This window comes from Mugil cephalus, chromosome 12, assembly GCF_022458985.1.
Source record: "Mugil cephalus isolate CIBA_MC_2020 chromosome 12, CIBA_Mcephalus_1.1, whole genome shotgun sequence".
Classification (NCBI taxonomy): Eukaryota; Metazoa; Chordata; class Actinopteri; order Mugiliformes; family Mugilidae; genus Mugil; species Mugil cephalus.
Genome location: NC_061781.1, coordinates 18167451 through 18195331, shown reverse-complemented (window position 1 = coordinate 18195331; position 27881 = coordinate 18167451). Strand labels below are relative to the sequence as shown.

At 42.8% G+C, this 27881-nt stretch overlaps 2 protein-coding genes across 2 annotated transcripts in view; one reads left to right on the top strand and one right to left on the bottom strand.

Moving 5' to 3' along the window:
• The first annotated feature begins 1454 nt into the window (after positions 1–1454).
• Positions 1455–26438, top strand: tmtops2b (teleost multiple tissue opsin 2b). The gene is made up of 4 exons (XM_047600771.1): positions 1455–2287; positions 10942–11267; positions 18607–18840; positions 24893–26438. Exons 1-4 carry the CDS (start codon positions 1921–1923, stop codon positions 25106–25108), a joined length of 1143 nt encoding a protein of 380 aa, XP_047456727.1. The 5' UTR covers positions 1455–1920; the 3' UTR covers positions 25109–26438.
• The window catches only part of st6gal2a (ST6 beta-galactosamide alpha-2,6-sialyltranferase 2a), a 38164-nt gene continuing 29177 nt past the window's right edge, over positions 18895–27881 (bottom strand). The window contains exon 7 of the mRNA XM_047600770.1: positions 18895–22424. Coding sequence (XP_047456726.1) covers positions 22177–22424 — 248 coding nt within the window. The 3' untranslated portion in view covers positions 18895–22176. The remainder of the gene's footprint in view (positions 22425–27881) is intronic.

Below are 27881 nucleotides of genomic sequence, written 5' to 3'. Positions count from 1 at the left end.
CCTCTTGTCTTAATGCTCTCTGCGGAAGCTTTTCTCACAGCCTATGATGCCGATGATTTCTTAAAACCATAGTTGACATTAATCACGGTTGTTTATCCAACACAGGTGCCGCCGTGCTAACAGCTGCTGTAGGCGTACCGGTCTTTACTGACGTGAGTCACGCTGTATGTCAGCACAGACACCGGATGTAACACTCAAGTACACTCCAAGATACATGAGGATCAATTTTACTCTGGCATTATGTGAATTCTTTTGGTCAGATCATCAATGAAACAGAAGTTAAGAACAGAAGAAGTCAGAGGTTTTTATAGATATAACATGAACTGGATGATAAAAAGCTGTCATTAAAGCCGTTCTCCTGCGATTGCGTCTGAGGTAGTAATCTTTATTGTTATTGCATGTTATTGTATGTTGCATGTTATTTGTGTGGCAGGAAAATGACTGCTATACAGATGAATTTTTATTACACCATGGATGGAACAAACAGCTTTACATCGCAGAAGGTCTTGTTTACTTGGATTTGTTTACCTTGTATTTCTATAATCCAATACATCTGTGAAAGGAAAAAAAGGACAACACTTCAACTTTTAATAAAAACCAAGGAAACTTGGACTCATGTTGGATGTCACATATTTTTGCTGGGGGGCCATGCTGGCTCACGGGCCATTATTTGCACACAGTGAAAGGAAAATGGAAACTTTTCCTGGAAAATGTCACTCTGAGAGGTGTGATGTCTCATACTGTGGCTTTACCTTTGAATGTTGGGGGAAAGGTGCATGAATATTTATCTAAATGCCTCAGGCTCAGTGACTGCAGCATAGGCCATATTTCCTCGCTGCACTTTTTTGTGCTTACCTTGCAGTCTTCATGGCAACATACTTAACTTATGCGTTAAAGTTCCTATACAGTCCAATATAAAAGATGCAGGCTGATAAGGGATGCATTGAAATAGCGCCCTGCTTCAAATCTGCAGCACACGCGTGCTTTGATTAAGTTTCTTCAAAAAGAAAATGTTGAGGGGGGAAAAAAAATGTTGCACGTCTCCTGAGTTATCATGAAGCTGGCATTCAGTTATCAGCGGCTCACACATTTCTCAACACAGTTTGTTCAATAAACCTCAGGTCATGTTTGCTTTTCATTTCACAGAGATTTTATTTATTTCAACTGGTGGGTGAGTGGGTGCGTGACTGAGCTGACTGGGGAGCAAATGGAGAAATATTTGTATGTGAAATGTGTCATTTGGCATTTAAGAACAATGCTTGAAGGGCCGCAAAATGATGTTGCTGTGTGGTGCTTAATATGAGAAGGCTGCAGTCAAATATAAATGAAAGAGAGAGAGAGAGAGAGAGAGAGACGCGCCTCCCCCGTGGCCCCTAATACCCCGCTGCCTCCTGACGTATGAGTCGCCTCGCCTTTAAAAGAAGCTGGAGCAAAGCGCACTTCGTACTATACCCTTCACCTCGAGGAGTCTCCACTGTGAGCGGGGGCTAAAATCCAAAAGTGGTGACTTGAAGAAGAAAAGACTGCCCCAAACATAAATGAGCGGTTAGAAAAGGGGCTGAGGCATGTGTTAATTTAGGATGAATCGCGCCAGTTCGGCCAAATTAAAGGCATTTATGAAGCGTTTTCTGAAAGTGATGAATACGGAGGAGGCGCCGCGTCAAGGTAACAGGTGGCACACTACAGTTGCAGTGTTTCTTTTCGTGTCAGCTTTCTAGGTGAGAGCTCCCAGCTGCGCGCGCTCAGTATATGTGGAGGAATGTGCGTTTTGAACATGAGGTGCACATGTGCCAAAGAAAACACAGCCCGGATTAAGACTTAAAAGAGGGAGGCTGCTTTGTCCATAAACTTTCCAGGTGAACAATGTGATCGGTCCTATTTATCCACACTTGTTCCAGAGCGCTTATAAAAATCAGATGAATGGACCGCAGGATGTTTTCTGGTCAGAGTGGTCTGAACTACAGCTTCAACCTGAGCGATGACCAGGAGCTGCTGGACGCACCGGCCGGCTCGGCCAAACTGTCCCCGACTGGCTTTGTAGTGCTGTCCGTGGTGCTGGGCTTCATCATGACTTTTGGCTTCCTCAACAACTTAGTCGTCTTGCTTCTGTTTTGCAAATTCAAGAAGCTGCGGACTCCGGTGAACATGCTGCTGCTGAACATCAGCGTCAGTGACATGCTGGTGTGCTTGTTCGGAACTACTCTCAGCTTCGCTTCCAGTGTTCGTGGAAAGTGGCTGCTGGGGCGCAACGGCTGCAACTGGTACGGCTTCATCAACTCCTGCTTCGGTAAGTTGCAGCCCGTTGTCCGACTTCTGGCAACTGCCCGGGTAAAAACAAAAGTAGTTGTGTGCCTAACTGTGCCACAGAACAACACTATCATGAATCTAAAAGATCTTTTCATATTGAACAGATATCCTATATCATGGTGTACGTGTGCCATGATTCTTACATGACTGTGTGTAGGATTGCGTGGAAAATTCCCATCATCCTACAGTTGCCTGTTATTTTATTTTACAATTTGTGGTAACAGCATGCTGTTAAAATAAAACAAATACAATCCGAGATGAGACAGATCTCCGTCCAAACTACAGTTGTAAAGTCACTGACCGTGGAGGCTAGGTGGAGAATGCATACATTAACATTATTCTTCTTTGTAACTTGAATTATGGGGAATGAGAACTGAAAGTCCCGCCTCACATCATCTGCTTACAGTCAGTCACAATCCTGGTCACAAAAAATAAAGTTTGACATGTTTATTCGCGGAGATAACGGTTGTTGGAAGAATAAAATGATGTTGTGTAGTACCGTTGTGTTCTTTCGATGCCCATGTCCGGGAACAAGACAGGTAGCTGAAAGGAGTTGAACAGCGTGACCTCCGGTTAGGGGCGGTGCCGACTAGTCGACTCTACTGCTGTGCCATGACGCTTTGAGCAGGAAGTCGACTAGTCGCCGATCACGTCACAACGTGGATGCCTTGAAGAGGTCAGGTGAGGAGCCAGCCCAGTGGGTCTGGGCATTGAAGAAGACTAGCAGCGGTTCCTCACGTGTGTGGGAATACTTCACTAAAGCTTCATACATTTTGTCAGTGGACGCGTAAAGAAAACAGCATTCAAACATCCAAAGAGAAGATGAAGCCCATTCTACCGTGACATGCCATCAATCCTGAAAAACAACTACTGCAATGTACACTCATCTGAAAAGGCTTAAGAGCAAATCCTCTCAGTAGCCCATTGTTCAAGCTTCTATTACCTTGCAGAAAAGGTGTCTTCTTTTGTGTGAGACCCTACAATATGTACTCAGGTCAGGAACAGTGTTGCAAAGCTTTATACTTTCGACTCAACTTTCACCACATATTAGTCAGAATATTAGTCACCTCAAACAGAATAAGAAGTATAACACAGATCTATGTGCACCGTGCATTCTTGGCTCATTTGCCACTCACAGTGCTTGGTGCTTCATCTGGGTTGGTATTAACGTACAGAAAGACCAGAGTGTTCCAGTTTCTTAATTGTTTTACAGTGGCAAAATCTACTTCTTACTGTATGCGCTGCGGCGGACAATATGTGATTGCGTCACTCTACCCGGCTGCCGGCGCACAGATGTACTCAGTGTCTGCAGGGACATCAGTCGATGCATTGGTCAAGCTCTGCTCTGCCCTCTGACATTTCTAAACGGAGCATGTACTACATTCAGATTTGTTTACTACTGCATCAGCGTTTGTGACCTCTCTCAGGCACGAGTTTTATTTATATTAATAGTTCTGAGCAAAGCTATTTGCAGTTTTCAAATATTTGTTTTCCCTGTCACCCATAGAAAACATTACTCATGTATTTATCCAGTCAGCCCAGCTTCCACAGTTTGATTTACTCAGACAGTGGTGTGATTCAGTGGCATTACCTTTGACTAAATGTTACACTGACTCAATAGCTGCCGCTGAGCCAACACACAGGGATCCTGCCCATAGTAGATCAATATTGTATCAGTGTCTCCTTGTGTCCTCACACACAGTCTTTAAACCGCCACTGTCAGAAACTCGTCCCTGTTGTTTCCGAATCCTGTGTGATTGCCGCAGACCTTGTGTCAGTGTGAGCTCGTGGAGTTTTGTTACACTTCACCACAAAAAAAAGGGAATTTTGATGTATCACAAAAAAGGCTCCAAACCATTTTGAAATCAGCAGGATGTTTTGAGTTTGTTCTCTTGGGGTGTCTGTGCTTTGCTGATAAGATTCAGTTTTTACATACATATAAAAATTGACTCAGTCGGGTGCTGGATGTTGGAGCTCAGTGTGATACTGGTGTCAGCACACTAACACCTTATTGTGTGCATCTGGGTGTGAGTGACGGACATTTCCATATTGTAAAAAATGCAGTGACATGCAATGATTAACTAAATGCATTCTCAGTTTTAAATGACAGCAACATTTACATGAATACGCATTATGTTCATATTATTACATAATCTTTTAATTATCTTTCACAATACACAGCACTGCCATGCTTGCGTTAAATAAATGCCACACGTCTTTGTACTGTGCGTTCACAAACACTCAGCATCAAGCGCACTTCTCCATCATATGTTTTTCTTCCCGGCAGTGGCTCCGTCAAAAGAACCTTAGCTTCACGTGTCCAGGTCTGCATGGTCGTGCTTTTATATGCGCGATGGCGGCAGAGAGTCAGAGCAAACAACGTAACACATGACTGTGGTTGTTAATTTCGTTTATGTACGTGCCTTTCGCCGTCCTCACCCTGCTATCTGTCCTTCAGTGAAGACGGCAGAAAGGGCGCTTTCTATCCACTTACCTTCGGTTGAGTGAACGTGGGTGATGCAGGATCACGTGGAGATGTCAAACTTCATTGTTTGATCCAGTCATTTCATCTTGTTCACCCGTTTCTTCTACCCTTCGTCCCTCTGTGTTCTGAAGTGAAAACATTTCTTCACTTTAATTTACTGTGAAATTTGGAACACGCTTTTATGTGCCGCCCAGAGAAAAATGAAATCCTGTAGAATCAATTTATTTCTTTGGCTTTTAATTAATGATGAAATACCTGAAGTTGTTTTCTGCACTAATTAGTAAATTCTAGCACTGCCACTGTAAACAAGTTTGAGCATGTCAGCACCGATCAGGCATAACATTATGACCACCTTCCTCATATTGTGTAGGTCTCCCTTGTGCCTCCAAAACAGTTGTGACTCATCAGAGAATGGACATGGACATGGACATTTCAGAGGGTGTCCTGTGGCATTTGGCAACAGGACGTTGTTAGTGGGGGCCTTTGGGTCCTATGGGTTGAGGGGAGGGGCCTCTGTGGACCATCCATAAGATAAGATAAGGCAAGACAAGACAAGACAAGACAAGACATTGGGGAAATTCAAATGTTACAGCAACACAAGTCAAGATAACCAGTGTCCAAGAAAAGAAATTTAATAGGACACAGAGAGCAGGCAGCAAAAAGACATTAAATAAGACAAACACAACAGCAAAGAAGATTGCACTGGCAACCACAGACTGGTTGAAGGTCTTGAGGAGTCTACTACAGACGCCAAACGACCTCAGTCTCCTTAGGAAGAACATCCAGCTCTGTCCTTTCCTGTATTATGTGAACAGTCCAGTGTGTTGTTGATGTGGACCCCAAGGTACTTGTCCACCGATCCACTTCCTCACCCTGGATGGTGACTGGCACAGGTCTCCTGTAGTCCTCCACCACCTCCTTAGTCTTGCTGATGTTGTCTTGCTGATCAGTCCTCTGTACTCCTCCTCATCATCAATGAACAAGATTTGGAGGTCAGTTCAACACCTTGTGCTGTTCTCCATGTTATTTTGTTTTTGTTTTTTTGAGTTGTTAAACCGTTTTCGTGTGTGTGTGTGTCTGTGTCAGGTTGCATCCTGCTGGGATGCTATGGGGTGGGGGTGTGTGGTCAGGTCTAGGTGGGTGGTACATGTCTAAGTAACATTCATATGAATCGCAGGCAGAGCAAGACGGTCAATGTTATTTGCTTCTCCTGTCCTGTGATTTTAATCTTATGGCTGATCAGTGCATGATTAAACTTAGATGACTATTGTGTAGTTCACAAAAGCTTCTCTGCACAGTCAGATGTGCCGCATCAATTATGCAAATCACAGTATTTAAAGTGTCACTAACTACCGCAGTATCGTGGGATTGGTTTCGCTGCAAATTGGACTGTTTTCATCCAACGTTATGCACGCTATGAAAGCACGATGAAAGAATTTTTTCCAATTTCTTGGCCAAAGCTCTATCTCATGTGCTTATTATTCTTCCTGAGTATAGATCATGTTGAACACAAGTGGTATAGGGAGTGCAGCTGTTTTCAAGCTGTGTGCAATCGTATGGAAGGTTTCTCTATTTTATTCCCTGGCACTGTTAGTGATAAATAGAAGTTGTTTGTTGGGGAGCTTGAAGGTGTAGCAGAGCAAAAAGCACTGACTTAGTTGAAGTGAAACTGACACTAAAATAACAGCTCCATTACTGTCTGTTAGTGTTTTTTTTTCTGATGTTGTGGGTTAGACAGATATTTGTTTTTAGAAATAACCCACCCTGACATTTACTATCCAAGGAAACTTTATCGTGAAACATCATAATTAAATGAAGGGCTGAAGAGTGCAAGTGTGCTTTTTAGTTTTTACTATACTGCCTGAAAGAGAAATAGTTTCACAGTAAACAATCTGCCTGCAGTGTCAGAGAGGATAACACAAAATGTTCCGCTACACATTATTGAAATGTAGATTCAAAAGAATTACACAGATATTTTTTCATTAAAAAAAAAAAAATGCTTTTATGGGGCTCAACTGCCACTATGGTTCAAAATTGTAGATCTTAGATGAGGAAAGCCATTAGAAGAGCTTTTAGCTGTGCCACGTGTCAAAACCCTCTTCTAATTGGGTGAATAATGAAGATTTTTTTTCCTAGGTGAATTTGCAGAATAAATCCATGTTAATATCCGATTGCAGTCACGTAAGCTAAACTCGTGATTAGTGATGCCTGTCAGTTGTAATGATTATCACAATTGTGTAACAGCATTAGTATAGTATCTCATTCCCAGCTGGTAACTAATGCAGTGAATTAAGCATTTGTACCACGCGCGCATCAAGATATTAAAAACGACATTATGGCACAACAAATGCAGAATCCTATCCGATCATACTGTACATCATTATTTTTAATGAGATGACAGCTGTTCATTTCCGTACCCTGCTAATGTATTCCTCGGGGAGACGCAGTGAGGGAATTTGAAAATGAGTGGTAGCAGGAATCAGTTTCCACTGTGCTTTGTGTGATTCTCTGTTTTCCTTGCAAGATCAATAGTTTGTTTCATCCAAGTACAGCAATGCATACAGAGGCTGGACATCAGATGAGTGCTGTTGACCTTTCATCAATATTTTTTATTGACAATAGAAAACATACGTCATAACGCCAACGGTACAGTTTCATTGCACAAAAGCAGATCCAATGTGTGTGGGTTCTTTACAACTAATGACTTGCTGAAAAGATCTTTGATGTTTCTCATTACAATTAGTATATCACAGCCTTTGGTTGGTTCCTCCAAAACAGTTGTGACTCATCAGAAAATAGATATGGGTCTTCTGAGGGGGTCCTGTGTTGTCTGGTAACAGGATGTTGTTAGTGGGAGGCCTTTGGATCCTATAGGTGGAGTGGAGGGGCCTCTGTGTATCATCCCGGGCTGCATCCTGCTGGGGATGGATGCCTCCATCAAGGAGTGCCATTGCTATGTGGTGGGAATTGTCTAAGTAACCACATGAACGTCAGACCCAAAAGTTGCCCAGTTTACTTCTCCTGTCAGCGGTTTTAATGTTTTGGCTGATCGGTGTGTGTATATAGTTGCAACGTGCTGTCCTATTCTTCATTCAGGGTTTGTGATGAACATCAACAACTGAAAGATAAAAGAATAGAAAACGATATAAGCTTTCATTTCATCACTACAGCTGTATGATTACAGATTTGTGAGGATTCAAATATGATGTTGTGCATTGTGTACATTAAATATATGTTTTTAATTGTTGAGGACAACGTGACCACACTGGCCTTGGCACGATGGCTCCACATTTTGTTCAGTTCTTAGGAGCTGACATATCAGAGTGTTTCCGATTCATGATGTACTGTTAGCCAGACTGAGAAAACGAGATTGCTCCACTGTGAATATCTGTACCAAGCCAAGTTTCCACTCAATGTTCTGAATAACAGCTAATGGCGCGTCTTTCTTCGCATGGTTCTTTTAGCCACTTGGCTCCTGGCTTTCTGAGGTTCACACTTTTCTTCTCAAGAGATCTAAGATGTCTCTAATGTCTCTAATTCCACATTCCTTAAATACCAGATGGTAACGTGAAGTATTTTCAATGATGGCGTGCTGCAAAATGACTTCTCTCCACTGTCTGTCGAGTACAAAGGGAGAAACTGAGAAACATCAGGAGCTGCAGAGAGAGAGACAGAGAGAGGATGCTACGTGAGCTGATGTGCCGCATGCAGGTGCACGTGCAGGGACAATTGGTGCTCTATACAAAATGTATGGTAACTGCAGTAAATGACCTGTTCTGGTTCATTTATAATGCAAGAACACAGCATAGTTCCTGGAAAAAGGATTCTATGGTGTCTACGTTTGTGTGTGTATGTGTGTGAATTTGTGTGTTTGCTAAATGACCTAATGCTGCAAGCTCCAGTCATATAGACAGCGGAAGAATATGTTCCACTCAAGCAAAACAGACTGAACACACACTAGAAAGCACTAACATTTTTACATTGAGCAAAAACAATTACGTATTATGGGATGACGTACCTCTTTTCTACACCGATCAGCCGTAACATCAAAACCACTGACAGGAGAAGTAAATAACATTGACCATCATTTGATAATACAATTCTCTGCTGCGAACGAGAGCTGGTATTCATGTGGATGTTACTTGATGTTACTTAGACATGAGCCACCCACCTTGACCAGACCGGGCATCCCCACCCCATAGCAATGACACTACTTGATGGCAGCAACCATCCCCACCAAGACCCACGAATCACGAGATAAGAAAAGAATATATATGAAGAAGAAATAAAATAACATAAAATAAAATAAAATAAAAATAAATAAAACAAGAATGAGTACAAATCACAAATGTACAATTTGCATGAAATATACAGTATATAAAAAAATTGTAGCAACAGTATAAGGTTAGCTAAAGTGTCTTAGCGTAAGGTCAGCTAATGTGTCTTAGCGTAAGGTTAGCTAAAGTGTCTCAGTCTACCGTTAGCTAAAGTGTCTCAGTGTAATGTTAGCTAAACTGTCTTGATGATAAAGTTATAAAGTTGTCTTAGGTGTAAGTCTTAGCGTAAGGTCAGCTAATGTGTCTTAGCGTAAGGTTAGCTAAAGTGTCTCAGTCTACCGTTAGCTAAAGTGTCTCAGTGTAATGTTAGCTAAACTGTCTTAGCGTAAGGTTAGCTAAAGTGTCTTAGTGTAAGTCTTAGCGTAAGGTCAGCTTAAGTGTCTTAGCATAATGTTAGCCAAAGTGTCTCAGTGTAATGTTAGCTAAAGTGTCTCAGTGTAATGTTAACTAAAGTGTCTCAGTATAGGGTTAGCAGCTAAAGTGTCTTAGCATATGGTTAGCTAAAGTGTCTCAGTGTAATGTTAGCTAAAGTGTCTCAGTAAAAGGTTAACTAAAGTGAAAAACAGCACAAGATGTTGACCTGGCCTCCAAATTCACTAGATCCCAAACAGATACTCTTGCTGTTGCTCAATTAACAGTTGGCAGTGCTTTTATTCCTGATTATTTAAATCTTTAGACAGTGCTGAATGGCAGCATCACGAAAAAAGGAATCTGCACATGCTAGTGTTTTGTAGGGGTTCAAACCAATTTCTGCATGAAAATAAGATGTATGTTAAAAAAAAAAAAAAAAAACGATGCACATAGTAGCTTATATTCTGCACTGGTAAGTCCAATGTGACTCATTACTCAGTGAACAATCATTAAGTGCAGTATGTAAAGAGTCATGCTTCAGATGAGGTCTCAGATAAGGGTTGTTTGTTTAGTCACCCGCTGCGACAATCCATCATTGTCTCAGTTCCGACTCACTGCAGATTTTGCCTTTCGATTAGATACTCCATCTCTATATTAATTGAGATTCCCTGTCAGAGATCGGTCAGTTTTCGTGAACTCACTTTCAGATGCAAAGTAGTGGAAAAACCTCAAAGGGAGCTACATTCTTAGTATTCAACCGTCACATTTAGCCTTCTCATCCACAAAGTACATTATGTTAATTTGACTCTCTGCAAATGCTCTGGGGTTTTAAGCCTCTGGGTTCTGTGAAACGTCTTGAGGCAGTTGAGATTGTTATTGATGCCGTACAGGTAAAATTGAATAGAGTTGGACACAACAAGCAGGGAGACGTCTTGAAACGACCTTATTCCAGGTTCTGGCGTGTTTGCACCCAATTACAGTTCATACGGTCTTTTAATCCTGGAGCTGACTGTCTATAAGTCCCCTTCATTGCTGTGGATTTATCTTTATTTGGCGGGCTGTTCCTATTAAAGATCTGGCAAGCAAAGCCAAAGTAAATGCTTCATATTATTCACTGCTATTATGACACGGGCGGCAGCCTCAGAGATATGACAAACTGATTCCCACTGACCTTGGGGATCTCTGCCACTTTTTTGAAATTTTATTTTATTTATGAATTCAGCGCATTAATAAAGAGGATGACATTTGTGGTTAAAACTGAAATGTATTAGTTTAAATATTGACACCCATCAATATGGAAATATCTGTAATCACGCCGGAGATCCCCAGACATTTTCCATCAGGTCCAAGATTAAGATTTTAATTTACTATTTATGACCGTACATCTGTGGACCTAATGACATATCAGGCAGAAGATTGTGTGACTGTATTTTTATTTTTCACTGCTCCTCTCCTCCTCAGGTATCGTATCGCTGATCTCCCTGGTGATCCTCTCCTACGACCGCTACAGCACCCTGACTGTCTACAACAAGCGTGGCCCAGACTACCGCAAGCCCCTTCTGGCAGTCGGAGGCTCTTGGCTGTATTCCTTGTTTTGGACAGTGCCCCCACTATTGGGCTGGAGCAGCTATGGAATAGAAGGGGCAGGAACAAGCTGCTCTGTCTCTTGGACGGTTAACACTGCCCAGTCACACGCCTATATCATCTGCCTCTTCACCTTCTGCCTGGGCCTTCCCGTCCTGGTGATGATTTACTGCTATGGCAGGCTGCTTTGGGCGGTCAAACAGGTAGAGTTTAATGCATTAAGTGTCTGTGTAAATGTTTGTGGTATATTCCTTACACATGCCGATGGCAAAAAATTTCTCAAAGAGATCTGAAGAGGTTGTGGTTTGTTTCATTTCTGTTTCAACTGAGCGTGCACGCCCAGTAAAAGAAAGGCCACAGACTCATCTCTGACATGAGTGAATGTCAGCGTCTGGAGGAGCTGCGCCTACGGTTGTCAGTATGCATCTGCGTCTCACAGTTTAACAAAGCCGGTACCTGCGTCTCTCTTCAGATGAGCTTCCTACGAGCAGATCTCAATGTGAGAGAAAACGAGAAAAAATAAATGATACAGTACAGACTGAGGGGAAAAAAAAACAGTTTAAACCAGCATCATTTCAAATCGAACTGCATACATAGTTGAAGGGAAGTGAAGACATGTGTCTCTCAGAACAGCAACGGAACAACCATCATGTGCAACCAAAGGTAAAATATAAACTGTATTGATAGCTTCTTCTACATTAATTACACAGTTGATTACTTCCAAAATCGATTCTGTCGATTCTGTCTATCTGTCTTAAAAATAAGCGCAGCCTTTTAATCATCTGCACAGAAATAGGTCAGCTGTACTTCTTCCACTGCGGGACCTCCTGGGAGGTCATGGGTGTCTCTCCCACCGCATCGAAAGAAGGTCACAAAACTGAAGCAAGCAACCCAGATATAAAGTCTGTTCTATATCCATTTCTATCGCGGTGCATACAGCTGGTTGAATATAGAGTAAAAACTTTTCAAGTCCATCCCATTAAGGTTTAGGCAACCCATCAATCCTGTTTAAAGAAACTGGCTGACTAAATAATGTGACATTAATGATGTTTTCAGTGCGGCTACGATGAAGTTTGAGTGAAGAACTTTTTGGTTGAGTATGTCATCATCATCATATTATATCAGTATAGTCATCTATGAATCAAGGAGACATGCATCGTAGAAAATCTGAAGCTGGAGCTTTTCCACACAGCTCATACACAAGGATACGGTGCCGAGATGAAATGCCATATTTGAATATTAATTTTCTGATGAGTCGGCACATCTGCATTTCTCTTTTTATTCATCCTTTAAAATTAAAAGCAAAGAAGCTTAACTGGCTCTTTTCCCTCGAGATGGTGCAAAAGCTATAAGGCTTGTTCACGAAGGGAAATGGGTTTTTACTGCTCTAATTTGTTATTTGTTGAAAATGTTTTGAAATTCAAATTAACAGGGCTGTATGAACGAGAGCAATACTAGGACCCTGAGGCTGCCGTCCCCGCACAGTTTGTGCCACTTTGTGGAAACAAATGTGGAAATGTCACGGAGGGGGTTGTCGCTCGTGTCAGGCGCCAGTGAAGGAGGCAGAAAATGATGGCTTTTTAACACTTGAATACAAAGCAGCAGCGTGGATTCGTTTTTAGCCTCCAACATAACTGCACAGGACACAAATAAAAAGATATTTCTCTTAAGGCTGCAAATGAATGCATGCTCCAAGGACAAACAAAAAGCCGAGCCTTCGGATGTCTTTTCACCAACCACTGAGATGCACATTTCCATGGTGATGATGGAGTCATGTCGAGTTTTATGGAGCGACTTTGCTTGTCTTAAGTCAAGGTATTTGCACTTTTAGCTGCAAGGACAGTTTATTCCTGGGAGCAAAGGACGGTTGCAGGGCGAGGGATTATCACAGTATTACTCCACATACAAAGCCCAAGCCACTTAGCATTCTTCTTGCTTTTTTCAGTTTAATCTTAATCCAAGATCTCGGACAGTCCCCCCGCTCACTGATATCAATAAGCAGCTTTCGTAAAGTGCCTGACTGTAATTCGCTCTGCGTGGATTCTATTAGGGGAACTGGTTTCTGTTCAGTCTCATTATTTTGTTCAGTCCCCTTTTTTTCCACTCATTTATTTGCTGTAAAGATTTGCTGTCTCTGGCCTTCAGTACAGAAACCCCTGTTTTGTCACGAGAACATTTTCCAGCCTAATAAGTTCACGTCACATCGGATAACGCAGCGCATTTGATTTTGTGCAGTTTTGCCATCTATTACAGCATGTGTCTGCATGCTGGTGGCTATGAAGAGTCTCAGTATATCTCTATGACATCCTTGCAATGGAGGTTGGAGGTTGGTAATGTTGTTTGGCACTGACTCCTCTTCTCATTTCTCAGTTTGTGCATCCTTGATTTCTCTCTTTGCCTCATCTCCTCGCATCTCGGTTGCTCCCGAGAGAAGGGGGGATGGAGGAAGAGAGAGCCAGGAGAGATGAGCAGAGGCAACAGACATTCAGGAAAATGTCACATCCTTGCTTCAGAGCCATCGTTTTAAAGAGGCATTAAATGCGGCTTGTGGCAACGGCCGCGTTATCTGATCATCGTTTTGCAAAAGCTCCTAGCTCTGTTTCTTTATTTCTGTCATTGGAGCATTTAAAGGTTAGCAGCAGTTTACATTTTCACTCATTTTTAAATTCTTCAACGTGTTGTGGCTGCTGAAAAGATTTCTGTGAAAAACATCCTCTCTCCTTTTACGTGCTTTGTAGGATTTGACTCGTTTTTAAAGAAGGCGCCTTTCAATCGATATTTTTGTGGGCAGATGAAGATGAAGAGTGGATGATGTGGCACCAGAAAAGAGAAATAAAGAGCGTCTCTTTGGTTAGTGAACCTTGAAGCAGCTACAAGCTATGGGCGAGTGGCTGAAGGTGAGGATAGTTAGCAGGTCGATAAATAACTGACGGATGGCTGACGAGGCTGAGGTTTGAAGCTGAGCCAAGGCGGCGAGAGGGTTTTCTGAGCATATGGTGCTCAGAGGGAGGAATCCAGAGAGTGGGGAACAGAGCTCAGCAGGAGGAAGCCTGTTTCTGGAGCTGACATGTAAAGGCGGTTTCGGGTGGGGTCCGAGGGGACTGGGGTGATGCTTAGTGCCAAGGAAGGAGACAGGGGCAACCAGATTGGGAGCACAGGGCTGGGACAGGAAATTGCATTTATCTCAACGGTTAGTTTCAACAACTGGCAGCGCTGTACTAGAGTTGAAGGGGAAGGGCTTTTGAAGAATCTATATAGAAATCTGACTGGAGCTGGGGGGGGGGGGCTTCTGATCTGACTCCAGCACACCTGTCTGCACTCCTGCAGTTGCGAGCTGAGGAGTGGGTAGATAGTCAACAGGATGTACTTGGAGTGTTGGAGTGGGGGGGATGCAGAGACGGATGTGAGCAGTAATCGACAATGAAGTGGAAACATGTTGTCTACGGTGCCTTTTTCGCCATTGCTCTTGGTACTAATTTTTTTTTTTAATTCTCCAAAAGGAACAGAGCTGGAGGAAAAACTGCTGTGCAACACATATTTTAGATTCATAGGATGGGACTGGTGGTCGCACAGCTCGTGAGTGGGTAAAAACCAGTCGGAGCATGATCCTGTAAAATTGCCATTGACACAACGTTTGATCTCATTCGCTTTTGTGGCTGAGATGTCATCGCCGTGCCCCTCCGAGCTGACAAAATGTTCAAATTCTGTGATGGACTTCTGCAAATTTCACGCCTCCCGTAGCATATTCGCGTTTTAAAAAAAGAAAAAAAATTATTCTCATCCGGCAAAGGAATTGGAGTGAAATCTGAAGGCCTCTGGAGAGGAAAATTGTTGTTTGTCATACTCAAATGTAAGACAGTCACACGCTGTGAGCATTGGACAGACCATGAAATGATAAAAAAATAAAATGAGATAAAAATAAAATGAAGACAGATTATTACAACTATTAATCAAAACTAAATAAACCACAGTGAGATAAAGAATGCTTAACTTGACTGGGTCTATACTGTAATCAAACCAGTCTGAGACAACTTGAGTGATTTAATATGCAGACAAACACCGTATTTAATACTTTAATTCCCTATAGGAGGCACGGGAGCATGTTTTCCACCAGTCTGCCTGTGCTTACTAAAGCTTTCACACAGCTTTTCACGCAGCTGTTACTGTACCGTCTTCTGAAGTGGCAGTGTTTCTAGTGCAAGGTTCTCTGTCTTCTGTTAACCGCTAGTGCTTTAACTTTCCACTTTGTTCCACGGAGACAGCTTGACTCAGCTATTAGTAATTAACTCATTTAAATAGACATAATAATTACGAAACAACATTTCTGAGAAATCAAAATACAGACTGTGGCAACAATGTCGCACCTCAGCTTGCCACGTCATCAAGTGTAAAACTTGGCCTTAATGTGCGTTGGCTTCAGGGCTTGACGTTGGCCCCCACCAATCTGACAAATACAGGTGAATTCATTTTATATACAGTTTTTAACTGTAGTTTTTTCATACAGCATCTGAAATAACAGTACAACTCCCAGCGGCACTGCACTTTTCTCATTTGTCCATTCGTGACTGATGTCACTGTAGTCAGACGTTCTCTGGGGAGAACACGGTTGTGAAGTGATAATGAATAGAATAGAATAGAATAGAATAGAATAGAATAGAATAGAATAGAATAGAATAGAATAGAATAGAAAACCTTTATTTGTTCCTCCGTGGGGAAATTGCAACGTGGAGTCATATTGAAAGTGTCAGAAAACAAAGGGAGCAGACAAACAAAAGAGAGGCTGAAGATGGAATGCAGGATGGGGAGACAAAGAAAAAGAAAATCGATATTACTCGATTCTGATTGGTCAATTGCCAATATCCACCGCTGCACCTGGAAACGAAATAGACACCGTTGCCCCCGGCAGCCAACAACACCCAATGTTAACTGGCTTGTTAAAAAGAAAAAAAGAAAAGAAAAGAGCGCAGAATGGCTAAGAGAGGCGAAAATAACTAGGAAGCTAATTTCTAAGCGGGCTTTTAATATGTGATAAGAAATCTCACTTTTTATTACTATAGACTGCATATTTTCATATGAAAACAGCTTTAGACCTACGCAGAACCTTATCAGAGCTAAATACTTGATAATGACCTGCAGTGTTAAACATTCAACATAAAGGGTCATTTACATTTAAAAAGTGTGTAAATCTTTTCTTAAAAAGATATTTTTTGGGGCTTTTGCATCTTTTGCATTTTGCAAGCCCTGGTTGGCTTGTACAGTCCGAAAGGGATTTATAGGAGAGGGTTATACAGTTTGATTGAGCTGAAAAGGCTCAGCGAGGATTCTGTGGGGAAAACAAATCCTCAACAACAGTCGTGCATAAACATTAGAGCTTAGTAAAGTCAACAATACCAGAAGTCCACCACCAACAGAGAGGGCTGGAGCGGCGATGAGGAACTGCATCATATCAGAGATATAGGAGATGTATAGGAAGCGGCCTCCCTCTAACTTTAATCCAATAATTTGAATGTACACACAATACGTCCATGGAACGGACAAAGTGCTTAGGGTTGAACCAGTGAACCAAGAGAAAGGGTGACACTTTGTTTTCAACTTGCTTCTTGAATAGGAGTGCATCTGACATCTCCTGCATGAGTAATTGGCTTAGGCCCAGTTTAATCCTCTGGAGGCTTTTAAGATTAATAACTATGTGCGCTTAGATTTCGGAAGTCTCAGATAAGTCTGTGAGAAAGTACTGGACTTCTGAGGATCTGCGCTGTGGAAAACCTTGCTCACTTCACGTTACCAGATCTTGATTCCTCACAACAGACGAGTGAAGGAAGGCCATCCAAAGAGTGGTGTTATAGGAGAACTTTAATTGGACTGCAAATAAAAGTTACAGCTTAATGAAACTAGATGGAATTGTGTATATGATATATATGAAAGTAGATCTGTTGTTTTGGGTTACTGCCGTTATAACTACCTTAGACTGGTTCTCAGCACAAATGATCTAACACAATAAACGTCACCTTCTTTTTTTTTTGCAACATGCCCTCAGTTTAACAACATCGACTCAAGACTACAGTCTTTCTTAAAGGGACGGTGCTATTTTTCTATTTGAAAAATTCAGTTTTGTCTGTTATAAATCGTGTGTGCAGTGTTATTGCGCACATATTTAACAGTGAATGAACAGAAGAGACGTCTAAATCAAATCAATATTTGGTGTGACCACCCTTTGCCTTCTGTGGATGTAGGCTTCCTCAAATCCTTCTGTCTCATCATGTAATCCCGTCACACTCAATGGTGTAGAGATCAGGGATCTGTGGGCGCCATGCCATCACTTCCAGGACTTCTTGTTCTTCTTTACTCCGAAGATATTTCTTAATGACCATGGCTGTATGTTTGGAGTCTTTGTCATGCTGGAGAATAAATTTGGGGCCAATCATACACCTCTCTGATGGTATTGCATAATGGATAAGAATCTGCCTGTATTTCTCACCTTTAATCTTGACCAAATCCCCAACTCCAGTTGCAGAAATGGAGCCCCAAATTTGCAAGGAACCTCCACTGTGCTTCACTGTTGCCTGCAGACTCTCATTATTGTGGTGCTTTCTAGCCCTTTGGTGAACAAACTGCCTTCTTTACAATATACATTGTAACATACATTGTACATACTCAGGGGTCCAGAGCATCTGCTCCCACTTTTATGTACCCCATGTCAGAGGAATGAATTTTTACGACTTTTACATGAAGACCACTTCCTGCCAGATGTCTCCAGACAGTAGATGAGTGTTCCTGGGTCCCACTGGTTCCTGCCAGTTTGGAGCTGATGTCTCTGCTGGACATCTTATGATTTCAATGATGTGTTTTTCACCTGCTGCTCTAGGTTTCCTTGGCCAACCACTGAGTCTACGATCCTACAAAATCCCTGACTTTGCGCAAGTGTACCTATAAGGACTGATGCTGCTTTGAACATGATGGGCCGGTCGAAAATAATTAACCGGAGGAGAAATCATTGGGCCCACAAAGGGCTCGTAGGACCGACACATGCCAAACTAAACTTTAATCAGAAATAAGGCAGAGAAATAAACGCTGAACTCATCCAGCATGATAAATCAGTATAACAAAAGTTACACCAGCTCCTGCTGCAGTGGCTGGAAGAAGAAGGTGTGAGACAGAGGGAGACATGGTTCCTCCCCCTATTTATCTCTAGCTGTGGCTCAGCAGGTAGACTGGATTGCCCACGAACCAGAGGGTCAGTGATTCGATCCATGCTTAAGTGTCCTCAAGCTACACTTGTGTGAGTGCCTAGATGTGTCTGTTACCGTGAAAGCGCTTTGAGTGGCGACAGAAAGGTATCTGCTGCAGGTATGAATAGGTTCAATTTAGTATTTGGAAAAAAAAAGTGTGTTGCATGCTGGTTTCCAAGGCCGACTCTGCAGTAAACCAACAAATGCCTGGAAATCAGAAACTGCATCAAAACTGTCTTTCCAAGCTTTGTAAGAAAACTCTAAATATAAAACCTCTGTCCTGATCAATGCTCTATCCTCCTGTCAATCACAGGTTGGTAAAATCCGAAAGACTGCAGCCCGAAAGAGAGAGTACCACATACTGTTTATGGTCCTGACCACAGCAGCTTGCTACTTGTTGTGCTGGATGCCTTACGGTGTGGTGGCCATGATGGCGACGTTCGGCCCGCCCAACATCATTAGCCCCGTGGCCAGCGTGGTTCCCTCACTGCTGGCAAAGAGCAGCACTGTCATCAACCCCCTCATCTACATACTCATGAACAAACAGGTGAGTCGGCGGGATCTTCCTTATTGTCGTCACATTGAAACTCGAAGACACTTGTTGACATGTACGACGCCTTTATTTACACAGTAAAAAAGGACAAATTACAACAGCTTAAATCATACAAATGCTCTATTTAAATATCAATTCAAGTGTAAGAAGAAGAGAAGTCACTGACAAATAAAAATCAATAACACCCTAAGGCTGCTGGGAGTGAAACTGATTCTTCACTCTTATTACTATTAGTCATAGATGCTTCTCGTTCTCTTCATCCCGTTTTGGGATTACTGGAAGAAGCTGAAGAAGAAGGAAGGGAAATGTAAAGGAAAAAAAAAAGAAAAAAGAGGCTGAACAATCCGTCAGAGGCAATGTGGGGCAGAAATTCCCACAATAACAAATAAAAACCAGACATGAAAAACTGGCCTCAAGAGAAAAGAGCAGTGAGGGGAAAATGTAATCAACAATGTCTCCAAATATGTCTTTCCAGCTCACTACTACAGCAAACTTTAAAGTTCATGTCAAGTTTCAGTACAATGCCCTGTACGTATTACAAGTATTGTCTTGAAGAAGATAGAAAAATCTATTAAAGATGACCTTCATCCCAGAGAGAAGCAATAGCACCTTAGGAGTCCTGCTATTACTACGAGTCCTCATCCCGCATTTATTCGACCCAACTGAGACATAATTAAAAAATGGAATATGGCACAATATTAAGATGCAAAGATGAAGTAGCCAGAAGGCATTGCACTCGATTAAGTGCTTCCAGGGGACTGCTGATAGCTGCGCCGCAGCTAGATGTGATCCACTAGCATGCATCAGAAACCTGCAAAAACAGCACGTAGGAAAAAGAAAACCCTGTGGCACAATCGCCTCCCACAACATTAATGACAATGGTGACTACTTGCAGCACAGTACAGCACAGACAGTTTAAGACTTAGCCCTGATCCTTATTTGCATGCTCTGTGCATTGGAAAGTAATCAGAAATATACATGTAAGATATGTTCAGGGCTTTTTTGCACCTTCAGTGTGCTACAATCACAAGCACTAGAACATGTTGTCGTTTGTCTCGACAGAGAACCGTAAAACCTACAGCAGAGCTAAAAACAACTCAGAATTAATGAGGGAATCTCCTTAAGCATCAAAAACCTTAAATCCTCTGTCACAGTTGCTGACTGTACTGGGTACATCGCTCTAAGAATCGTCAAATAACTGGGGCTGGGTATTAAGCTGTGTATTTTTTTATTTTTACGTCATAAAGAAAATGTGTTCGAAGCACGATACACTGTGGTTATGTTACAACACGCATGTTTTGTGAGACCATTTACTGAACATTATAAACACGACATTTCTATCTTCAACATTTCGTGCGTTAAAATGCTTCCATGGCAAGATTTGTTTTACAGAATTTTGCATCAATGTGATGAAGAACCTTTGTATGTAATTCACTGAATTAGTCATTGGCTTATTTAGTCTAATATACTCACATACTTTCTCAATTGGAATTTCCAGAAAACTTCTACATCACAATTTACATTATACCAATGTTGCAGTAGAAAACACCAACGCTGAAAACTGGCACCAAAAAAATGAGATGATTTTGTCTTTATCTTTTTTTCCAGGTACAATTATCAAAGTTTTTTTTCCTGGAGGAAACTGTGCATTTGAAGTAATACTAATACCAATTCTGATAATACCCAGCCCGAGTCAAATCCCAGAATCATCTACACACAACTATACTACTACTACTATTACTACTACTACTACAACAGAGCCATCTATTCCAAGTATCATTCTTGTAATGTTTTCACTTCTTTACCAAACCACAACCAATGGCACAAGCACATATTGTAGAAAAGAACACTTAATAATAATAAAAAAAAAATCTTTGTTATTGGCAAACCGTTTTCGGACCGCGCATCTGCAGCCAGAACAACAAAAACAAAACATAAAACACACACACACACACAACCTTCTTTCCCCATATTGAACTCATACCTCCGGAGCTTTCCCCAGATGTGGCACTGGCTCACTGTAAACATAAAGATCATCCAACCTGGAGACAAAGCAAATCTAAAGAGATTTCCGGTCCGAATTCCTCTTTTATAATCGTCTCCAGTCTAAGCTGTGGATTGGGCGCAGACTAATATTAAAAGATTCGGGGGAAAATATGAGACATAGTTGAAGGGAATGCGCATCATGCGGTTACGTAACAAAGAAATAACCCTGCGATGAGCTGCACATAAGTACCGCAGAGGGTTTTGGCCACGACACGCAGTGGTAAAATTACATTCAATAAAGAGTGAACTGACCACCAACAAATGGGAGGTGGGGCGTGGTGGTGGTGGGGGGAGTGGGGTGGGGGCTGGTGATTGCGGAGGCAGAGCTGAGAATCCCCTGAAACACGTCACTTCAGGAAAAACTCTCCACACCTCTCTACTGAACCGAATGGTACTGCAGTCCTGCCACAGTGTGTACTGCATGTATCCGAACAGTCTCAAGGCAAAACCAACCCGAGGAAAGTGTTCAGTCGACCACTAGGCACAGGGTTACGGCTGTTCTGAGCACCGGTTTGTTTTCCGAAGATCCGTTTTGGCCCCGTTTTACTTAGATTTTTTGATTTACGACAACTGCGCTCCTGAAAAATGTGAACACGGAGTGACAAACCCGGGCGTCGAGCTCGACGGCATCAGTAGTTTTAAAAAAAAAACGAACGGCCACTTTCGCAGGAGGATATGTACAGCCCCGGCGCGACGGCTCGACTGCGTCTCCGCGGGGACCTGCGCTCTTCCGTTGCCGCTTCGCGCGTGTAAAAGTGTGTGAACGTACGTCTGTATTCACATTCAGCGTGGGTGACTTCTCGGTTTGTTCGCAACCCTTTAGACCAGTAAAAAAAAAAAAAAAATAAAAATAAGAGAAATAAAACATCCCTCGTTAAAAACAGTGGCATTTCCCATCGGTGGACCGCCACCGTACTACTGAAAAACACAGATTTCACGCCACTGAATCACACCCAGTTATTAAAAAACGGTCTAAAACATCGATCTGTTGCTACCCTCGGCTCCACAGCTAATGTGGCTCAGCTAAAGCAGAGGAAAAATAAAAGTCTTTCAGCTCCACCTGTCTGGTAAACCGTCTCGATGAAGACACAGTCTTTCAGAAACCCCCACGTTGATCCTTCCCTGGAGGACTATGGCTTATGCTCTTCATGGGTCTAATTTGAAACTTGTAAGCTTCAGCCTCCTCGTCTGTGGTGGCTTTATTGCACCTCTCCCTTGGTCGGCCGGCAAAAAGGCCAGAGTGTGTGCGTGTGTCCGGGCTCAGAGGGTTCAGGTTTCATATCTTCAGATGTCACAGTTGACGGTGCGCAGGCCTGGGAGAGTGGCGCGGCCTCTGCTCTTCAAGTCGCTCTCGGGGCCCGTGTTGATCCGCTGGATCAGGCTCTTCTCGAAAAGGAGGGGGTGGTAGGCACCCAGTGTACAGGCGGCGTCATAGTAACGCTCGTGGTAGTGGCACAGGTCCGTCTGCCTCATGGAGGGAATGTACTCGTACACGTGCACCTGCTCGCACAGCTCCATCATCATGAGGATGCCTGCGATGGAAACACACACACACAACAAGAAATTCATAAATATTTTACATTAACTTTAAAGTACAACATCTAGACTTCACATCGGAAATTGCACGTCGTCCCACGTTCACACGCGATGGCAATAAAAGCGTTCAGATTCTGTTCCCACGGTCACACCTGGCTGCCGTCCAGTGCAACAACTGTCTGAGTGGCAGAGTAGCTCTGCTGAGCGGGTTGGTAATAAGATTTAACTTTTTTTTTTTTATCCTGGTCCGCGGATCAGACGGGGGGCCTTACAGACCAGAATCCCCTTAATCCCGGGATACACTCCAAACAAATTTAATGTGTTTTCCAACAAACCTCAGAGGGCAAATGAAAAGGGCATGACACTGTATTTATTTCACTACAGTGATTACGGGATCCACAGCACACAGGACTGGTGTGTAGTCGACCGGCGGCTGTTGGTTGCCGTTAAGAAAAGGATTTTTTCCCACCAATCCAAGCGTAATATGCGATGGAATTTCCACATATCAAGTAGCTGCTACCCACTTCCAGTAGCTGCAAGCATGAATGAGATTCACTGAGGTACACAAATTAGCTATAAATCCACATAGAGAGATAACAATTCACTTAAAACTAATGGAAAGAAATGTCCACAGCTCTCCTACAGTCTGCGCTCTTAAGTTTCAAGGGCTGTAGGGACTCTGTGCTGCAAATGTGAAGGTCAGCGAAAGCGTTCTTTGGATAGAGATTAAAAAAAAAAAAAAAAAAAAACACCACTGAATACATAATGTAGGAAGCCCATGAGTTTGCCTGACTTGCCTGCCCTGCGTGATGTCTTTCATACACCGTGACGCGCTGCCAACACAAAGAGCAGTGAGCTCACGCATATATTTAGTTGTTTTTTTTTTGTTTTGGCTCATCGCGCTTAGCTCGAGACGTTCCTGCTGATTTCTGTGCATCGCGCGCCGTCTGATGTTTGTCATTCTGCTCGTGGTTCTTCCCCCTCGCCCACTGCTGCGCTCCAGCACGAAGTGCTAAATAAGAAATAAACCAGATGTATCCCTCGCACAGCACCATAAAAACCAGAGAGCATCGGATCTTAAGAAGATTTATCAATGACAGTTGTAAATAAAATACCGTCTGTGTGTTAAATGAGCTCGTAGTACATCTCAGTAGAATCCGACAAACCAGTGCAAAGAAGAAAGATGTTTCTTCGCTCATAATCTCATAAGATCCCCCACTTACTTTATGCCATCCGGATTTATAGCTCTCTGGTGAACTGTCTGTACTGTTGAGTAATTACACCATTAAAACCCTGGTCAGCTGTGTTGAATTTCACTCTGTACAGCAACTGAGCAGCACATGTTGGAGCTGAAATTAATACGTACGTGGCTTGATATCTGCTTCACTGCTGCACAAAGCAAACAAAGAGAAGCGTCTGACTAGACACCGTGTAGGAGGCAAATAAAGGAGAATTTTATGTGCTTCCGCGGCCTCTGAGACACAAGAACACGGAAATACATTTTAAACCAATCACAGCCGTTACAGTCACAGTTATATTTCTGGGAAAACATAACTGCATTACACGATAGGTTACTTTTGTGAATAAGAGGGGGAGGAAAAAAAGGGACTCTTTTCCTCACAATTCCCAGGAAATGAATAAAAATCGGAGCGGGCAGTTAAATTTCAGGGAGCCACTCTCAGATCTTTCTTACTAATGCGTTAAATGACCTCAAAGGTCAAATTAACCGCTGCTCCGCCGGCACATTACACCATTAGGAGCCCATCTTCTCTTCTCGGGCATCACTGCGTGTTCAGTGTGAGGATTTAAAGTGCACCGAGGCATGATTTCCGCCTCATCAAACTCTGGACAGACCGTGCCACTAGTCTCTTTGACATCTCTAATGATGTGAAGAACCATCAGTACAGCGGCTGCTCCCGGGCAACCTCTCAGGGACATGCTGCTATGATAGAAACGGTGACCTGTTCAATGCAAGGCGACGATATCTGGTCGTCCTGTCCATTAAGCTCTGGTTGCAGTACCAGCCGTAACCACTAGATGGGGAGGCCTTTAGGAATTTAGCAGCTTGTGATGTGAAGGCTTTAATACTACTTTAGTATTAACAGTAATTCAACACATATTTATACCTACATTTCATCTTAAGTGCAGCAAAATCAAGAATAAAAAGCAAAAATGTTTGATGATGTGCAATTAATTAAAAGATGGTGAGTGCATTCAGTCACTTCTGACCCACAGCAAATATCTTGAGTGCTAGCAAACTGGCATTCACAGTAATCAGTAAAAAAAAAAAAGTCTGCATTTGAAAAACAAAAAAAAAAAGAAAAGGAGATTCCAGTAGTATTCCATATAAACCTGACTTAGCTATATCCCGAGGCACAGGGTCTGACAGCGAGTCAAACATGCACAGCCCAGTGGAGATGCTGTCCCAGTCTGAGTATTGTCTCTCTGTCCGTCTCCCTCCCAGTTCTACAGGTGTTTCCTGACCATGTTTCACTGCGACCACTGGTCAGCGCAGAACGGCAACACCTCGATGCCCTCCAAGACCACGGTGATCCACCTGAACCGCAGGGTCTACAGCAACACGGTGGCCTGCACCGCCCAGATCTCCACCGGCGGTCTCAACCAGTGCTACAGCACCCCGTCCACCAAACGCACGAACCCCCCCGAGGTCACGTCCTAGGCCTCCGCAACGGCAACAGACTGCCACCGAGACGCACGAATAACTCCACCGGATGCATACAGTATGAACTACGAGGATTACAGCATGAAACACTTAGGGGGGGTCGGTGTCCTTTCTGTATGAGCTTGTCTTTGTAAATCGCCTGATTTTCTTCCCGCTCAGTAGGTTTTATTGCCGTTTTATTACTACATGGCTTTTTTTTTTAAATGTTTATGAAAGCCAAATGTTGCGGCTTGTTTTAGGATTGAAACATTTATGTTTTGTTTTGTTTTTTTAACAACACGATCACTAAAGAATTCAGCAGTCGAATATATATTTGATGTTGGCACAATTCACTCGTGGAATACAGGATTCAGTGTGGTGCTTATTCTTGCTTTTCTGCCAGTTTGTCATCGTGACACAGTCAGGTAGAGGTGGAGCGGCCTGGCCACAAACCAGGAAGCACCCCTTAACCCCCAGTGTGTGAATGTGAATGTGTGTGTGTGTGTGTGTGAGTGAATGACTAGATGCGCCCGCGACTATAAAGCTATTTCAGTCCTAATATGTAGAAAGTCGCTATATAAAAACAAGACCGTTTACCACAGCATAGATTTGTTCTTTCATCGGTGGTTAAGTGGACTGATGTATTCATCGTTTATGTATTCACTCTGACTTCTGCCTCTGTAGTGCTTTGATTGTAAATACTGCAGAATACAAAAAAACTTGCCACACAAAATTCGTAAATTGAACTGTTCTCGCATGTAAATACTGAAACATTTGGCTGTGCATGTGGGCATTTATTTGGATTATGTCTATCTGCGTGCTCGTGTTGCCCCCACCCCCACCCCTCCTTCGCTTTACTTTGACGTACGACATAATTTCTTTGCATGTGTTTTAGTGCATTTCATTTTAAATGAATCCCAAACAAGGTGGAAGGAATGAGACAAATCAAAGATCTGCATCGAATCCGAGGACGCGCTGAGGAAGACACAACGTGACGGCCGAGGGCAACTGCATCACATCCGCCTAGACGGCTGTGATACATCAGAGCTAAGTTTCCTGAGCTGGGAATTGGGAGTACACAGACTCGGCGGTGACGAACTGCTGAAATGTAAAGGCCCCGTGCGGAACGTGCAGCAGGCGACGCGTAGATATCAAGCGTGATTGATATGGACTCGCTCGCGATGGGGTCCGCTCCCATCAGAGACAGCAGAGCGTCTCACTGCAGGGCTCATTGGAGTCGGTCGTGATTGGATGCATCAGCGGGGCATTCGTTTTAACATCGCCATTCGTTTCATCACATTTTGCTCTTGGATTTATTTGTTCGAATAAATATTATTACTGTGGAAAAGAACACTGAAAGCAGCGTGAACTTTATGACTCAGAGAAACAACAACAAAAAAAAATCCTCTTCAGTGCTGAGTTTGATTTGAGTACCTGAGGTCCAGGTCTAGTGGTGCTCATAGCTCAGAAAGCAACATTTGAAATACTCAACAGCAGGAAGGAAAAAAAAAAATGGGGCACTATTTTATGTCTGCCCTTCAACCAACCAACCAACCAACCAACCATTTCGCTGAAAAAAGCGTCTGCTCGTAATGAGAGGTAACAAGTAACTCCACGGCATAATAAAACTGTTCCACAATTGTTTTTTAGTTCATAATGAAAATCCTGGGTTATCCGGTCCCTAATGGAGATAAGTTTATTTTTAATTAGAGAAAAAAAGGTGGAATATGTTTTCTATGGATAATGGATAAAGGGGGAAAAAAATCACTCCCAGCTCCCTCCATTTAATACCAGCCTTTCCTAATTTCCTGTAGACTGTTCTTCCCTGGACAAAGGTACTGAGACCAAAGTGCCCAGTTCCAGACAGCAAATGAACACATCCGTCATTTTAAATCACGTTTGATAAAATGCCAATTTGCAATATCAAAGAAAGAAAGGTTACTAATAATGGACACATCTCTGGTAACCCCGGGGGAGGAGGGGATGTTTCCATTAAAGGCCAGTCCCAGCCGAATAGAATAAAAGGTGCTTTAAGCTAAAAGCCGCATGTGGTTAAACGAGAGATTCCTCCAGGCGAAAAAGACGTCATTTTTAATTCGCCAGCGGAGACTTCCAATCTGACAGGCTTTTTATTTCCGGTGCGAAACCCGCGACTGGCTCGTGTTGAAGCAGCAGATTGTAGGAGAGTGCAATCAGTCGCGGTGCCGGTTGGACTGTGGGTGGTGGGAACCAGTGCGGGGCAAACAAAAGCTCTGCGGCCTGGGCTGTGCTGCAGCTGCGCCCAATGAAAAGCTGCCGTTTCTACCTCCGTGGTTAAACCGCAATCATGTATAATCACTACATGCAAAGAAGGGTTGAGTAGTATTGACTGATTCCCTCGTTAATTCCGGTTGTGTCATTACTGATGCTTTGTTTAAAACAAATAAGCAGTAGACTCCCATAGCTATTATTAGAAACCGATGATGTTCAACAACAGTTTATGCTTAAAATGCTCTAAGACACTGAGGAAGCTTGATTGTGGTGAACTTTATTGCTTTATAGCGTCTAATAAAGTTGTGATCTTTGTCATAAAGAACACAGATTCACTATAAAACCACGCACAATTGAAACAGAAAAGAAACACATGTGTAGTACTCCGCAGACATAAGTATAATGATCTGTCTCTCAGAGGCAGACTGCCGCTCTAACTGGATTTCTTATGAGCACAGCGCTAAGGGCGCACAGTGAAAGGTCTGAGAAAATTGCAGCCGAAGAGACCGACGTGAAGTGCATATCGACACGATGTGACGAG

What these genes read in the sequence shown, in the direction of transcription:
- tmtops2b (XM_047600771.1), top strand. Translation starts at nt 1,921, where the DNA reads ATGGACCGCAGGATGTTTTCTGGTCAGAGTGGTCTGAACTACAGCTTC. An exon ending in CTTCATCAACTCCTGCTTCG is followed by an intron (nt 2,288 to 10,941) that starts GTAAGTTGCAGC and finishes TCTCCTCCTCAG; the next exon opens with GTATCGTATCGCTGATCTCC. An exon ending in ACATACTCATGAACAAACAG is followed by an intron (nt 18,841 to 24,892) that starts GTGAGTCGGCGG and finishes TCTCCCTCCCAG; the next exon opens with TTCTACAGGTGTTTCCTGAC.